Source organism: Urocitellus parryii, chromosome 4 (genome assembly GCF_045843805.1).
Source record: "Urocitellus parryii isolate mUroPar1 chromosome 4, mUroPar1.hap1, whole genome shotgun sequence".
In the NCBI taxonomy this organism is placed as follows: Eukaryota; Metazoa; Chordata; class Mammalia; order Rodentia; family Sciuridae; genus Urocitellus; species Urocitellus parryii.
The window spans coordinates 181,067,491-181,081,606 of record NC_135534.1 but is presented as its reverse complement, the minus strand read 5'-3'; the positions used below and the strand labels follow the sequence as shown (position 1 = coordinate 181,081,606).

The window sequence follows — 14,116 nt, the reverse complement described above, 5'->3', positions numbered from 1 at the left end:
GTCAACACTTCCCTCACCAAATGAGCCCCAGTTTTGTGTTTCAAACACTCCAGTTTCTTCAATTATCACATATAGTGTCTAGCCCTTCCTATTTTGAGAAACTGAGCTTTAACTATATTTAGAAGGCCTAATTCTCTTGCTTCTTTTCCCTTCATCTTATTGCTATTTCACTTTTTCACCAAATAGATCCTAATGTTAATATTATGCTCTGCACCATCAACCGCTTTAGTTCTGTTTTCTTTTGCTTTCCCTTTTATGAGTTATTCCAAAAGAACATGTTCCAGAGAATTTATGTTTTCCTATAATCATGGCCCATTGTATTATATTTTAAGATTTCTCCCTTTTATTTGCCTCAGAAAGCACTTGATATTTTTCCTTACTTTCTCAAGCAATTGATTTTGATTTAATGCTCAGGAAAAAAAAAAAAAAACTTTTTGTAGAATGAACTGATACTTAGTGCTGTACTTGGGAGTGCTGATGGCTTTGATCCAATGCTTGGACTTTACTTCTGGTTTTTACCAACTTTGAAGACAAAAGTATAAACGTTGAAAGAGAATGAGAATAGTGTAAAAGATGGTAGCTCCTGGCTCTCTTCCATCAGGGAGCCCTGCTTAATTTTTGTAGACTGGATATGATGGGAAAAATATGTTGTAGATGGACATAATATCTTTATTTTATTTATTTATTTTTATGTGGTCCTGAGGATTGAACCCAGTGCCTCATAGGTACTAGGCAAGTGCTTTATCACTAAGCCACAACCCTAGCCTAAAGATACGATTTTTTAAAATAAAATGGTTGAATTTTATTTTCCATCAAAAAAAAATCTATACATAGGGAATTCAAACTACAGAATCTATTTCCTCTTGTGAAAGATCATTCACATTTAATTATAGAGTAAGCTGTTGGAACTGGCCACTAGTGAAGCATTAAAGATAAGTTAAGAAAATACAGGACTGATTGTTTAATTTGGAAATATGACTCTTGGATAGCCTACTGTAGTATAAACTCAATGCTCCTATGAAGGAGGAATTCTGCTTTTCAGAGGAGGAAATTAAAGCTCAGAGTAGTAAAATAAATAAATAAATACATACATACCTTGATCATGGTCATGTTTTTAGAAAGTACTAGGATTAAACTACTAAGAATTCTTCCCAGGATCCCTTGATGGGCCCTAGAGCTCAGTCATTCTCTAGCTGCATGATTTAGGGGACTCTCTCGGAGTCCACCACTCCTCAGCTTCCTCACCTGTAAAATGTAAGGTGTTGACCAGGGGTCATGTGTTCTAGAGCCAGCCTGTGTAGCTTTAACATTCTATGAGCCTAAGGAGGGTGTGGACATGATTAGAAGGATTGGTTGCTTATGAACCAACCACAGTTGTTGAATAAACACCTCCCTACCAGGCCAAGGTAGGAAGGGGAGGGAAAAAGTTTAAAAAAAAAAAAAAAGATTGATGAAAAGGCTATAAAAACTGTGTGTATCCAAAGATCTGTCCTACTAGGCAGCTGCGACTTCAACCACAGCTTCTGTTATCTAAGAGGACTCTTTATCAAACAGTAAGTAAAAGAACTTCCTTTGAATACCTGGATAGTAAGAGTAAATAAGGGGTTACTGATAGCCCTGAGCCCTGGGGGAAGGACTGCTTGCCTTTGTTTATAGGAAAAGCCTGGTGGTGGCTTGGTGGGTGGTGCTGAGATCACAGTGTGCTCTCACAGGACACAGACTCATTGCACCTTTCCTCAAGTGGCCAATTTGTCCAGATTGATTGCCAGTGACCTTGTTACCTGTATGGGGCACTTGTGAGTCTGTGGTCTGGGAAAAATACTTGAACACTTCTATTTTAATGGAGTGTAGTCAGTATTGAGGTTCCAGTTCATTTCCACTTTCTTTTCATTACAACTACTTATTTCAGTGAGTTTTATTTACATATGTATTGCCTTATGTCATTTTCTACATTCTCTTCCCACATGTACTGATTCTAGCACTGAAGTTTCTTTGTGACCAAAATGAGCCCTTGGAGAGTTTTGCTCTTTGCTTTCACCCACGGCATAAAGGAAGAAACAACAGAGTTGGAAACTTCACTGATCATGGTCATTCTGTGGTTGTTCAAGCCCTCCACTCACTTAATGCTTTCTGCCACATTTCTTTTCAACACCAGCCAATGTGAAGATCCTGATTTATTTTAGTACATTTGCTCTACTCTCTGAAAAATAGGCATGTTATGAGAATATGTTATCTTTTCCCACAAACTTCTCTTTAAACAGTTACCTAGGGCTCTAGTTGCCAGTTGAGATGCAGCAGTGACTTCAGTTCTGTAGCTGTGGTATTTATCACTTTAGCCAATGCAAATCTGGGGAACACCCAGGTTAGGATTAGAGGTTCTAGGACAGGGAATGGTGTAGTTGCTGGAAATCTGAGAGTTCCTTTGGTTTAGACGCCAATTTGGTAGAAAGAGCAACACTTGAGTCTCTTTCTGGGCTGTTCCATGTGTTCAAAGGCACCAGGGATCAGGTGCACTTGTCTCTCAGGCACTGGGAAGGGTAACAAAGTTGAGGGCATCTTCATGCATCCATACATGAGAGTGCTGCTCTCGTGCCTAGCAATCATAAGCTTGCAATGAATGACAGTCCCTGCCCCATGTTCATCTTAAAACCCGTCTGCTTGTACAGAAGCAAATAGACTCACTGCTGTTTTATAATTCTCTGGGAGTTAAATATCCATGTTTTACAGGTCACAATTTCACAGAACCTCTTTAGGAAGACAGAAAAAACCACACTGTAGGATGCCATTGACTATTTGAATGAAAAAGGACTAGAAACCAGATTCTAAATCATAAGCCAGTAGGCTGGGACTTGCAATCCAAGAACATCACAATTTAGAAGGGGCATCAGACAGACATAGTGGGCCTGGGCCTCAGTTTCCAGTCCTCATCTCTAAAGTGGTATATTGATGCAAATATTTCTCTAAGGTCGGTCTTCTGTAGTTACTCTCTGTTCTTACATGTTAATATTCACAAGTTTCAGCCAGATTTGTGTGTGTATAAATATTTACATACCTGCTCATTAAGACATCAAACATTACAAAAGAAATATAAAGTGAAATATGAGGCTATCCCCATCCTATCCCATCCCCCAGAGGTAATACCAGAAAGTTACTCTTGGCATATGTAGACCTACAAATAGTATGTGAATATACTTCTTTTAATTAAGAAAATAGGGTGATAATATACATTGCATATTTCTCTGAAAAATGCTTTTTCCCACTTAATGTGAACTACTTCTCATCACACTTTTAAAAAACAATTGATGTGAGACCTCTGGTCAGAGGCTTAGGGGCACAGAATAATTGATTCTCATTACCCATTCCAGGCTAGCCTCCTGTCTTCTGGCAGTGAACATTGGCCTGTGACCTGTTTTATGATTAACAGAGAGGCAACGTTTGTGCTGATGTGGTACAGACCTTTAATCCCTCTGTATAAGTTTAACTTCCTGCAAACAGTATGAGTTGGATTTGACTTTTTTTCTGCTATTTGGTTGAGTCAGCAAATCCAGAATGGGGAAAACAACTTGGTAGTAAATAGAAACATGGAGGGCCTTAAGATGATGATTTTTTTTAAAGTTCAAAACAGATAAATAGTGGCACCTTTCACTTTCATAATGATTTATAAAGCACTTTCATGTTTATTATGCAATTTGACAAATACATTTTGAGCAACTATGGTGAGCAGGGTACTCATAGGTTGCATTGAGTCACTTGGCAATAAGATGCCAAAAGCAGATATTATCACCATTTAATTCATAGTAAACTAAGAGAAGTTACTGACTTGCCCAAGTCCCAGCTAGGAATGGTAGAGCAGAACTGGTCCTTGAGCACAGGTATGTCTGACTTATAAACCCCAAATTGCAAAGTGAATGTGTCAGACCCTTATGAATTTGAATTGCTATGTCTGTGGTGTGATGATTCACAGCCTAAAGTGTTCTGGACATTAGGAACCATCCCAAGGCCAATTCCTTTCCCATCCTCACTCTTTCCCTTGAATAGATGGGAGTGCCATCTCTTTTTCCAACTTTGTGCCTTATTGGGTATTGGTCCTTGGGATTAAAACTCTCTTATTATTTCCTATTTCTCATTATTTCCTAGTCTATTAAGTGAAAGAAAGAAAAGCCTAACTGCTTTCTGGGATTATTGTGAGGAATAAATTATATGTCAGAATGATTGGCAATAAATGGTAATTTTTAATTGTTATTGTGCTATTTTTTTCCTTTCACTTCATTAAGGAAACATTTTTTTTTTCTTTTTGGCAACTGTCAACTCCTTTGTGCAAATAATTAAACCGAGAAGGAAAAATTGCACCTTGGTCTGAAGGTTACCATGGCACAAGAAATCCACAGAACAGACAGCTAGTCCATTGCTGAAGTTCCCTCTATTTGTCAGGGTTTAGTGGGTTCCTGATGAGCTGGTTCAGCCTCAGAATCAGTGACTTCTAGGTCTCCTGGAAAGCACCCTATTTAGGATCGCCATGTACATTTGGCATCCTACTTTCATTCATTATAACTATTTGGAACTACTTAGGCAAAGGGGGAAAAAACAGAACTTATTTGTTTATCCATCTGTGGAAATGGACCAGAATGGTCAGAGGAGTCTGCAAAGCTTATCTGTGCAGACCATCTTGGTCACAAACCTATCTGAGCACCCACATTTTGTGCACAACTCTCTTGTACTCTTTTTCCAGGCCTGTCACCATGGCCCACCGATTTCCTGCCCTCACTGCAGAACAGAAGAAGGAGCTCTCTGATATTGCCAAGCGCATCGTTGCCAATGGAAAGGGCATCCTGGCTGCAGATGAATCTGTAGGTGAGTGTGAGAAATGGTCACATCATACAACAGCATAATTTTGTTTCCACTCTTAGCAACTTTATAATCATTTTCCTTTCTCTGTGAGAAAGTAAAAGTTTAAGGTTTACATAAATGTGAGAGGGAGCAGAAGATTCATTGTGCATAAATCTTTTGAGACCTGTAGCTCCAACAAGTAGATTCTGGAAAACCAAGGTGAGAGACTCAAGCCCTCCATCTCAAGGCCCTTGCTGGGAGTCATTTAAATCTAGCCTGTAGCAAGGCCAGGAACTCAGTAACCAGAGGGAGATCAGATATGCAGGTGTCTGCTGCTAGTAAGAAGGTAGTTTAAAGTCAGCTCGGTTAGGAGTCTGCAGGGTAGAATGTGCATTTGTACTGGGGCAGAGCTCATGGATAAGGGAACTCCAGGATGGCACAGGGGAGAGTTGTGGCAGCCTTGAACAGCTTAACCCAAAATGACAGAAGCTAAAATTAAGAGTCTTCCCCATTTCTTCTTCCACTGCAAATACATTCAGTGAGCTTGAAGACTGGATCAGGGGAGGGGTAGGGAGGTCAAAAGGCCTTCCATGTCCACCTGAACCCAATGATGGATTCCAACCTGACCCCTACATGCCCAGCCCATACAGCTGCCAACTAGCAACTTTCCCCTGGGAGACAAAAATCCAGGCAGAAACTTTGAAGATCAGAATTTAAAAAAAGGGTCTTGCTTTCCATCCTGGTAAGGATCACTGAGTATGGAGAGGGGCCACAGGAAAGCCCTGACTTGCTCCTTATGCTGCCTTCTGCCCAATCCCCTCAGGCACCATGGGAAACCGCCTGCAGAGGATCAAGGTGGAAAACACGGAGGAGAACCGAAGGCAGTTCCGTGAAATCCTCTTCACGGTGGACGATTCCATCAACCAAAGCATCGGGGGAGTGATCCTTTTCCACGAGACCCTCTACCAGAAGGACAGCCAGGGAAAGCTGTTCAGAAACATCCTCAAGGAGAAGGGCATCATCGTGGGCATCAAGGTGAATATCTCCATTCACACCTCACTCCTGTCACCAGACAAGCTCCCCGCATGCTGCGCGGGGCAGGGCCAACACCTCGCATTCTGAGCACCTCGTTTCTCACCTTTCCATCATGATTTTCTTCCCATGGAGAATCAGATCCTCTCCTAGACTTTTCTGCCAGTGCCCTTGTCTTTCAATTGCTTTTTCTACAAGGTACTTAATCTGTCTGCATCTCTATTTCCTCATTTCTCAAAGTGGGAGTATTAGTACCTACCACATAAAGTTCTTGTAAGGATGAAATGAGTTTTTAAAACAGTTCCTATCACATAACTGTTTGATTAATGGCACCTATTTTTATTAAAGTGTCCTACTGTTCTATCTTCTAAGTAGGTTTTCTATTACTGCATGAATTTCTCCTGTGAAAATTAGCATGCATTCATTGGGTGCTTATAATTCCAAGCACTCATTTAACCCTCTGGGCAACCCCTGGAAATAGACTCATTTATTATCCTTATTTTAGAGATGAGGTGAGAAAACTGAACCACATGGGTAACATCATTTGCCCATATTCAGGCTATCTATAAAGAATTTGTGGATTTAGCATCTGCTATTTTGATGCTTAGAGAAGAAACTGATTCCTTTATCTCTACCTCCTGGCCAAATGCAGGGCCTGAGAGGTGCAAGTGTTCAATAAATGTCACGATTGACATTCTCAGTCTGTTCCTTCTAGGTAACTTCCCTTCTTCAGTAGACTGGACTGGGTCTGTCCCCCAAACCCATTCCTGCTGTACACCTTCCCTATTTACTCCTTAGCTTGTGAAAGATGAGAACAGCACCAAAAGCCTTGCTTTATCGTTTGCTGACATTCAACACCTGCTAATTACTTGTTAATTATTTGTATCCACAGTTAGACCAAGGAGGTGCTCCCCTTGCAGGAACAAACAAAGAAACCTCCATTCAAGGTAAGGACATTACTTACCGATTTGAGTCATCTTCATAGAGACTAGAAATGAAGATGATTAAAGAAAGAAGCAAGGAAAAATGAAATATGAATATTATTCTAATTTTAGAGCCATTCACACCTGGCTTTTTAAAAAATATTTATTTTTTAGTTTTAGGTGGACACAATATCTTTATTTTATTTTTATGTGGTGTTGAGGATCGAACCCAGCGACCCACGCATGCCAGGCAAGCACGCTACCACTTGAGCCACATCCCCAGCCCAACACACCTGGCTTTTAATACCAGTTCCTCCATTTAATATTTGTGTGACCTTGGGCCAGTCATTGAAATGCTCTCAGCTTCAGTTCTCTTACCTTAAAAATGGGATAACAACATCTACTTTGCAGAGTAGTCATGGGTATTATATCAGACAGTGTACACCAAGTGGTCACCACAATGTATTGCATACTCTACCTGGAACTATTATTTTTTTAAAAAAATTTAGCAGTAATAGAGAGGAAAGTCCCCAAGTTTTGAGATCAGACACACCTGGGTTTGAATCCTTGTTCCATCATAGGCTATATAGATAATTTTGCAAGGTACTTTACTGCCAAGTAGATAATTCTTAACCTCAGCCTTGGATTAGTTAAGCAGAATTTGAATCCCAGCTGTTACTTTTCAGCTGTTCAAACTGTATGGTAAGGTGACTTAACCACTTGGAGCCTCAGTTTCCATATTTGTAAAATGAATATAATATAAACTATTAGTTACCTCTATTCTACTGTGGAATGTCCAGGATCTACATTAAAAAAAAATGTTCATTTGTTCTATGTCTTGTGGCCCAGTATTGTGATTAAAGCTTATTTGCCTGGGTGTTGCCAGTCCTCAAGTTCTGTGGCTTGAAAGCTAAGCCAAGAGAGAACTTGACTTTGTCAGTGGTCCCACGGATAAGATACAGAGGTTCAAAAAAGCTGTTCTCTCTTTTGTGACTTGCAGGGCTCGATGGCCTCTCAGAGCGCTGTGCTCAGTACAAGAAAGATGGTGTTGACTTTGGGAAGTGGCGTGCTGTGCTAAGGATTGCTGACCAGTGCCCCTCCAGTCTTGCTATTCAAGAAAATGCCAATGCCCTGGCCCGCTACGCTAGCATCTGTCAGCAGGTGCTCTGCCTTCCCTGGGCTAAGAAACAGTAGGATAGACCTTTCATAGATTCTCTCTTTTCAATTTTACTATAACCACAAGGAGTTCCTCCTCTTCCCTTACTATATGCTAGTGGTATTTTTTGCTACTTTTGTTATAGCCAAGTGTATAGGGAAAGATTTGGTCCCATAAGCTGGTAGAAGTCCCATTAAGCAAGGAGCTCAAAGGCCAGTGCCATCAACTTCTGCCCTCTGCCAAAGCTCCATAAACCAATTCTAAAAACAGTAATATTCTTGAGGCCAGGGTACTTGCTTACTTTTGGTTCATAATGCCAAGATATGACCCACTTAGATATGTAGCAAGGGGGTCATAGTTCAAATCTAGTCCCAATCTAAATAATTTTATGGAGGATGGTGGCTTGATGCTAAAGTTTTTAGCCAACACATGCTGAAGTATTTCCAGGGCAAAGTTAAGTTTGTTTTGCTTCTGTGAGTACTGTGTTGGGGTTACTAAAGTTGCAGGCACCTGAAAATTCCCAGTTAGAAAACTCTGTACACTCTGCTTGAATGCCTCAATTAACTTATACCAGAGGCATCTTTCTTAGTAATTTAAACTTGACTGCCCTAAAAGGATGGCAAGTAGGTTCTGAGGTAGCTAGAATAATCTCTGGAATAGGATACAGAAATTAAGGGTTTGTATTTATTTTTTAACCCTATTCCTGAAAAAGTTTTCTATAATTTCACAGCTCTTTTTTACCTAAGCCACAAATTCTCACTAGATACTCCATAAGTTTCTTTTCACCCACTTTAATTCACATATATGGTGGATTTTGTTTATACCAATTGAATCTGTTGAATCTACTCCTAAGGAAGGGATCAATCACAGTGTACACAGCTTCACTTTTGACCACCCACAACTCCATTTTCCTTTTTAGAATGGACTGGTACCCATTGTTGAGCCAGAGGTAATTCCTGATGGAGACCATGACCTGGAACACTGCCAGTATGTGACAGAGAAGGTAGGTCTTAAATATATAGATCCCAATTCCAGTGAAAAATCTTGTTTTTAAGTAACTGCTGTTATTTACATATAACAACTGTTATATTTGAAATAGCCTTTAGTTCAAAATCATTGTGTAACATGGAGAAGGTGAGGAGGTGCTTACCAGTACTTCCCTTTTTTTGGTACATGGAAGAAGAAAAGATTTGCACACTAAGACTTGGGTTGGAGAATCCTCTTTCCCACTATGGAGCTTGGTTGGACAAGTCATATTATCTCTTTTGGATTTCATTAGTGTTTACACTAACAAATTTTTAAATAAGGCCAGCATGATAAAATGTTTTTAGAAAGCATGTTGTTCACATTCGACTTTCTAAGTTAGTCATAGTAGTTCTGAAAGAAGGTGATTTTTCTCATACACCAAGAAAGTAGAAGACATATTGTCATCTGAACTTGATTTTTTCCCTTCCAAAATTATGTAGACTGAAATGACATTTGAAAACACTTCTGTCTATACTTGGTTTTTAAGGGAATAAAGAGGGGAGGCCAGTTTAGATGTTTTCAACTAGTTTTATCAAAGCACTCTCATTAAAGGATGATATTGACCAAGGGCATAATGGGAAAAAGTGAGTGAAAGGTCCCTAGGACGTAAACTCATGCCATAGTTCACACAGTGGCACCACTGAAGTAGAGATGGTGAGCATGGTTGTGCTCAGTGGCTGCAGTTTGCAGTGCATTGCCAAGACGAGGCCTGGAGGCTGATTCAGAAGCTCTTGCCAGGCAAGACATGGGAATTCCTCCATCCTGCATCCTTGCACTATAGAAGTGCTGAAGTAGGGGACTCTAAAATTGACTTTGGTTCACCTGTGTGGTCTCCTTGTCCTGAAGGTCCTGGCTGCAGTCTACAAGGCCCTGAATGACCATCATGTTTACCTAGAGGGCACCCTGCTAAAGCCCAACATGGTGACTGCTGGACATGCCTGCACCAAGAAGTATACACCAGAGCAAGTGGCTATGGCCACCGTCACGGCTCTCCACCGCACTGTTCCTGCAGCTGTTCCTGGTAAGATCTTCTTTCTTCTCTAATTCAAGGTCTCAGCCCTCAAACTTTGAAAGAATGCCACAAGCATTTGGGTTTGTTGTGGCATCTTCTTCTACCCTTGAAACAGACCTCAGCCTCACAGGCAGCCAGCACTTCCCCTCCTGCTGTATGATATCAAGCATCCTATGTCAGTCCAATGGCTCACATCCATTTATTTCCTCAATATTTCAGTGCCCCATTTTACTTATTAAATTATTTTTCTGCCTAGCCAACTAGTTTCAGCAAAGGAAAACTGATTTCCCTGACCCAGTCCCATGCAAGTCAAGCAGAGAAAAGATGGAGATAGTAGGTTATGTACCTTGAGCAGAATATATAAGCTGGATCTGATACAGCAGAGTCATGGCTTCTTTCCTGCAGGCATCTGCTTTTTGTCTGGTGGCATGAGTGAAGAGGATGCTACTCTTAATCTCAATGCCATCAACCTTTGCCCACTGCCAAAACCCTGGAAACTGAGTTTCTCCTATGGACGGGCCCTGCAGGCCAGTGCATTGGATGCCTGGAATGGCAAGGCTGCAAACAAGAAGGCAACCCAGGAGGCCTTCATGAAGCGGGCCCTGGTAAGATGCTTCTACCTCTTATCTACCTGATTAAGTTGATACTAGAGGCCTGATGTTCTTGCAATGGTGAAGCATCATTTTCTCCAGGCAATGAAGGTTTCTATATACGGTGCCTCATAGGTATTTGAAAATGTGGCATGAGAGCTCAGTAGGAAGATTGGGGCTAGAAAGAGTTCTGAATTATTCATGCTGGTAGTAGCACTGATGACAGTAGATTGAAGGTTCTTTGTTTTCAAAGAGGCACTTCAGAGGGAAGAAAATAAGAGAACCAAAGTCTGAATTTGAGTCAACTTTCATTTTGGGAAGATGAACAAGAGAAGCCACCAAGAAAATCAGTGATTATATAATAGGATTAACCAAGGATTCTGGGAACAATCAGTAACTACATGCTGCAGAGAGATTCAAAACAAAGACTGAGGAAAGCACCGAGATTGGCATTTAGGAGCACATCAGTGACTCTCAACATTTTCAATAGACAGAGAAAGGGGAAAGGTGCCTCTTCAAGAAGTTTGTCTAGAAAAGACCAGGAAAAGTGATCAGGAGAAATGAGATTAAATAAGACAGAGACAGAGACAGAGATAGAGATAGAGATAGAGATAGAGAGAGAGAAGAGAAGAGAAGAGAAGAGAAGAGAAGAGAAGAGAAGAGAAGGGGAGGGGAGGGGAGGGGAGGGGAGGGGAGGGAAAAGGAGAGGAGGGGAGGAGAGGGAGGAAAACAAAAGAAAGTTAACTAGAAACCATTACTTTAAAAATACTCTCTATGAGTCAAGTACTGAAGTGAACAAGTCATACATAACCACTGCTCTCAGGCAGCTTAGAGTTTAGTGACATAGGAGAGAGGTTGGCTTTGTGAAATGTAAAGCAAAAGGAATATGAGGATAGATAAACATTAGGTAATGGGAATAACTGAGAGAAGAAGGACTTACAGAATATGTATTAAATATGGATGGCATCATTGGTCTCAGACAAAAAGGAGAGACAAAAAAGAAGAGAGAAAAGGTTTGGATTCAGCTTGGTAGAGTTGAGATGGAGCATTTGATCACTCATTGAACTTGCTGAAATTTGGAAAGAAATTAGATTTCATTCCTGACAGTGGGGAAGGTTAGAAGCTGCTGAAGCATTCTGCTAGGAAACTAACCAGACATTACAGCCAGACATAGCCAAACATCAAATAAGGTACACCTGCAACTGAAATGAGAGTGAGTTTGTAGTACATTAGCTTAGTCCCTAATTTTTCCTAATGATATTCTAAGGCCTGCAGGGAGATTCAGACAAACTTGAATGGGAAGTAGCAGGATAAAAGAGTAAGTTTAGTAGAGAGAGAGGAGTGCCTCATTTTAGTGATAGACTCATTTCCTTGCTAACCATAAAGGAGGCTGGGCAAGGAATCAAGTTAGTCAGAAGTTTGGTAAGGAGGCCCTAAAGGAAAGGAAGCCCCCACCCACACCATAAAAAGTTGAAAAACCATCTCTGGGACTGGAAGGAAACATAAAAGCACCTTGATGATGGAAGGCAGGGAATGGATGTGCTGGCATGTGGCTGATGGGATGGGGAGGTGGATCTCACAGGATGGAGGGATTATGAAAAGTATGGATGAGAAGTGTCATCCACACAGAGCAAGAGAAGTTGAGTTTATCACCCAAGATGGTGGTTCTTCGCTTGACTGTGCTTCCTAATGGCCTGAGGGCTGGCTGAAATGCAGGCTCCTGGGCCCCATATACTGAATTTCTAACTTAGTAGGTGTAGGGTGAAGTCAGTGTGTCCATTTCTAATAGAATCCTAAATGATGCTGATAGTCCATGAAAGACTCTTGGAGAACCAATGATGTAAGATATCCAAATCTTGGAGAGTCCTGGAGAGAACATACAATAGCAACAGTGACTGACAGAAGAAATGGCACCAAATATTATTATAAAAGTTTTGTTATTCTGAATTTACCTTTAATTGGAATGTACACAGGCAATCAAATGATAACATGATAACAACTATATCAAACTTACATATTCTTGTGGATAATTATAGGTAGAACACAGAAAGAGATGTGAACACTTCTTTTTTGATTATAGTATACTATACTAGTGAGAAGTTTCTCAACTTCAATTTCTAGTACTGTCATTGCAGTATGATTGATACTATGAAGAAACTTTCCCAGGAACTGACACAAACCTCAGCTTACCAAAGAAATAATCAGAAAACTGGGTCAAAAAGGAAGATAATAGGAAAAAAAGGAGGGGGGTTATATCAGCTTCAATATTTAGCAGTAGCATTGCAAGGAGAAAAAAAAATCCAGCTGAAGGTGTAGCTCGTGTCCAGTGAGTGGTCACTCCCAGTGTTGCATTTTCTCTAACTCAGTGTCCTCTCCTATGCTTGTGTTTTAGGCTAACTCCCAGGCAGCTAAAGGACAGTATGTTCACACAGGCTCCTCTGGTGCTGCTTCTACCCAGTCACTCTTCACTGCCTGTTATACCTACTAGGCCCTGATGCCCACCAGCCTGGCTCCAGCTCTTCTAGGTGTCTGGGTAGGAGAGTCGACAGGGAACAATCTTTCAATCAGTCCTGGAAATTAGAAAAAATTAGATTGGAAACTTCTGGAAAAACGATATGTGCTAAATTTCAGACACGGGAGAAACTAACTCAGTTGTTAAAATATAAATATGAATATCAAAGATCTGATGACACTCACACAATAGTTTCCTTACACTTCCAGCTCCCCAGGCTCAAGAGTATTCATCCAAGAAAAGAACAGTCTTTAAAAAAAAAAAAAAAAAAAAAAACAGTTCTTCTTCCAAATAACAACTACAGAGTAAAACATCTCAAAAGCTGAAGGGAAAGCAGATCTTATGAAAAACCTTAGCACTGGAAGGTTATGAAGGAGACAACTGCAACCTAAAAATAAATAAAATGTTCTGTAACTCTTCTGTTGGTATTGGGTTTGATTTTCTGATGTTGTTGACAGACTCAGTTTATTTCATTGTCTTTGACTCTTCTAGACATGACTGGCATTAATGGTCAGGGGCCTCAGCTTTGGCTACTCATTGGAGTCAAATGGTAGATGCTCAGGATACACCTTAGCCCAATTAAATCAGAAACTCTAGATATGGACTCCTCAAATTATCACATTTTTTAAAAGCTCTCTTGGTGATTTGAATGTGCAGCCAAGTTTGAGAATGTTGTAAAATTAAAGCCTTGCATAGTGTGAAGCCAACTAAAATGCAAAATGATTTCCAGTAACTTGTGATAGATGTGACTTTGATGCATGGAACATTCCTCTTCAAGTGCCCAGGTTGGTGACATAGGACTACATTTCCCTCTGCATGGTCAACCACATTCCCTAGTTTTGCAGTAAATAATATTCATGTAATTAGAATGTGTTGACTTTCAATGCTGAGGATTAATATATAGAGAAAGCATGTGAGAAAAATCATACTTATAAAAGAGAATTTGAACATTATAGCTTTGGACAATACTGAAATAATTTAACTGACAGAGGGTGGGACATATAAGGGTATAAAGAAGTAGAGGACAGCAAAGGGAGT

General features: G+C 40.4%; 1 protein-coding gene across 1 annotated transcript; it reads left to right on the top strand.

Moving 5' to 3' along the window:
• Positions 1–1,482: 1,482 nt before the first annotated feature.
• On the top strand, positions 1,483–13,496 carry Aldob (aldolase, fructose-bisphosphate B). Its single transcript, XM_026414963.2, has 9 exons — positions 1,483–1,553; positions 4,730–4,851; positions 5,651–5,862; positions 6,752–6,806; positions 7,783–7,943; positions 8,858–8,941; positions 9,811–9,985; positions 10,382–10,581; positions 12,959–13,496. Exons 2-9 carry the CDS (start codon positions 4,740–4,742, stop codon positions 13,052–13,054), a joined length of 1,095 nt encoding a protein of 364 aa, XP_026270748.2. The 5' UTR covers positions 1,483–1,553; positions 4,730–4,739; the 3' UTR covers positions 13,055–13,496.
• The last annotated feature ends 620 nt before the right edge of the window (positions 13,497–14,116 follow it).

Bases quoted from the DNA above. Each gene is read 5' to 3' on its own strand.
- Aldob (XM_026414963.2), top strand. From the start codon at position 4,740: ATGGCCCACCGATTTCCTGCCCTCACTGCAGAACAGAAGAAGGAGCTC. The intron at 8,942-9,810 runs GTAGGTCTTAAA...CTTGTCCTGAAG, and splicing joins GCCAGTATGTGACAGAGAAG to GTCCTGGCTGCAGTCTACAA. The intron at 9,986-10,381 runs GTAAGATCTTCT...TCTTTCCTGCAG, and splicing joins TGTTCCTGCAGCTGTTCCTG to GCATCTGCTTTTTGTCTGGT.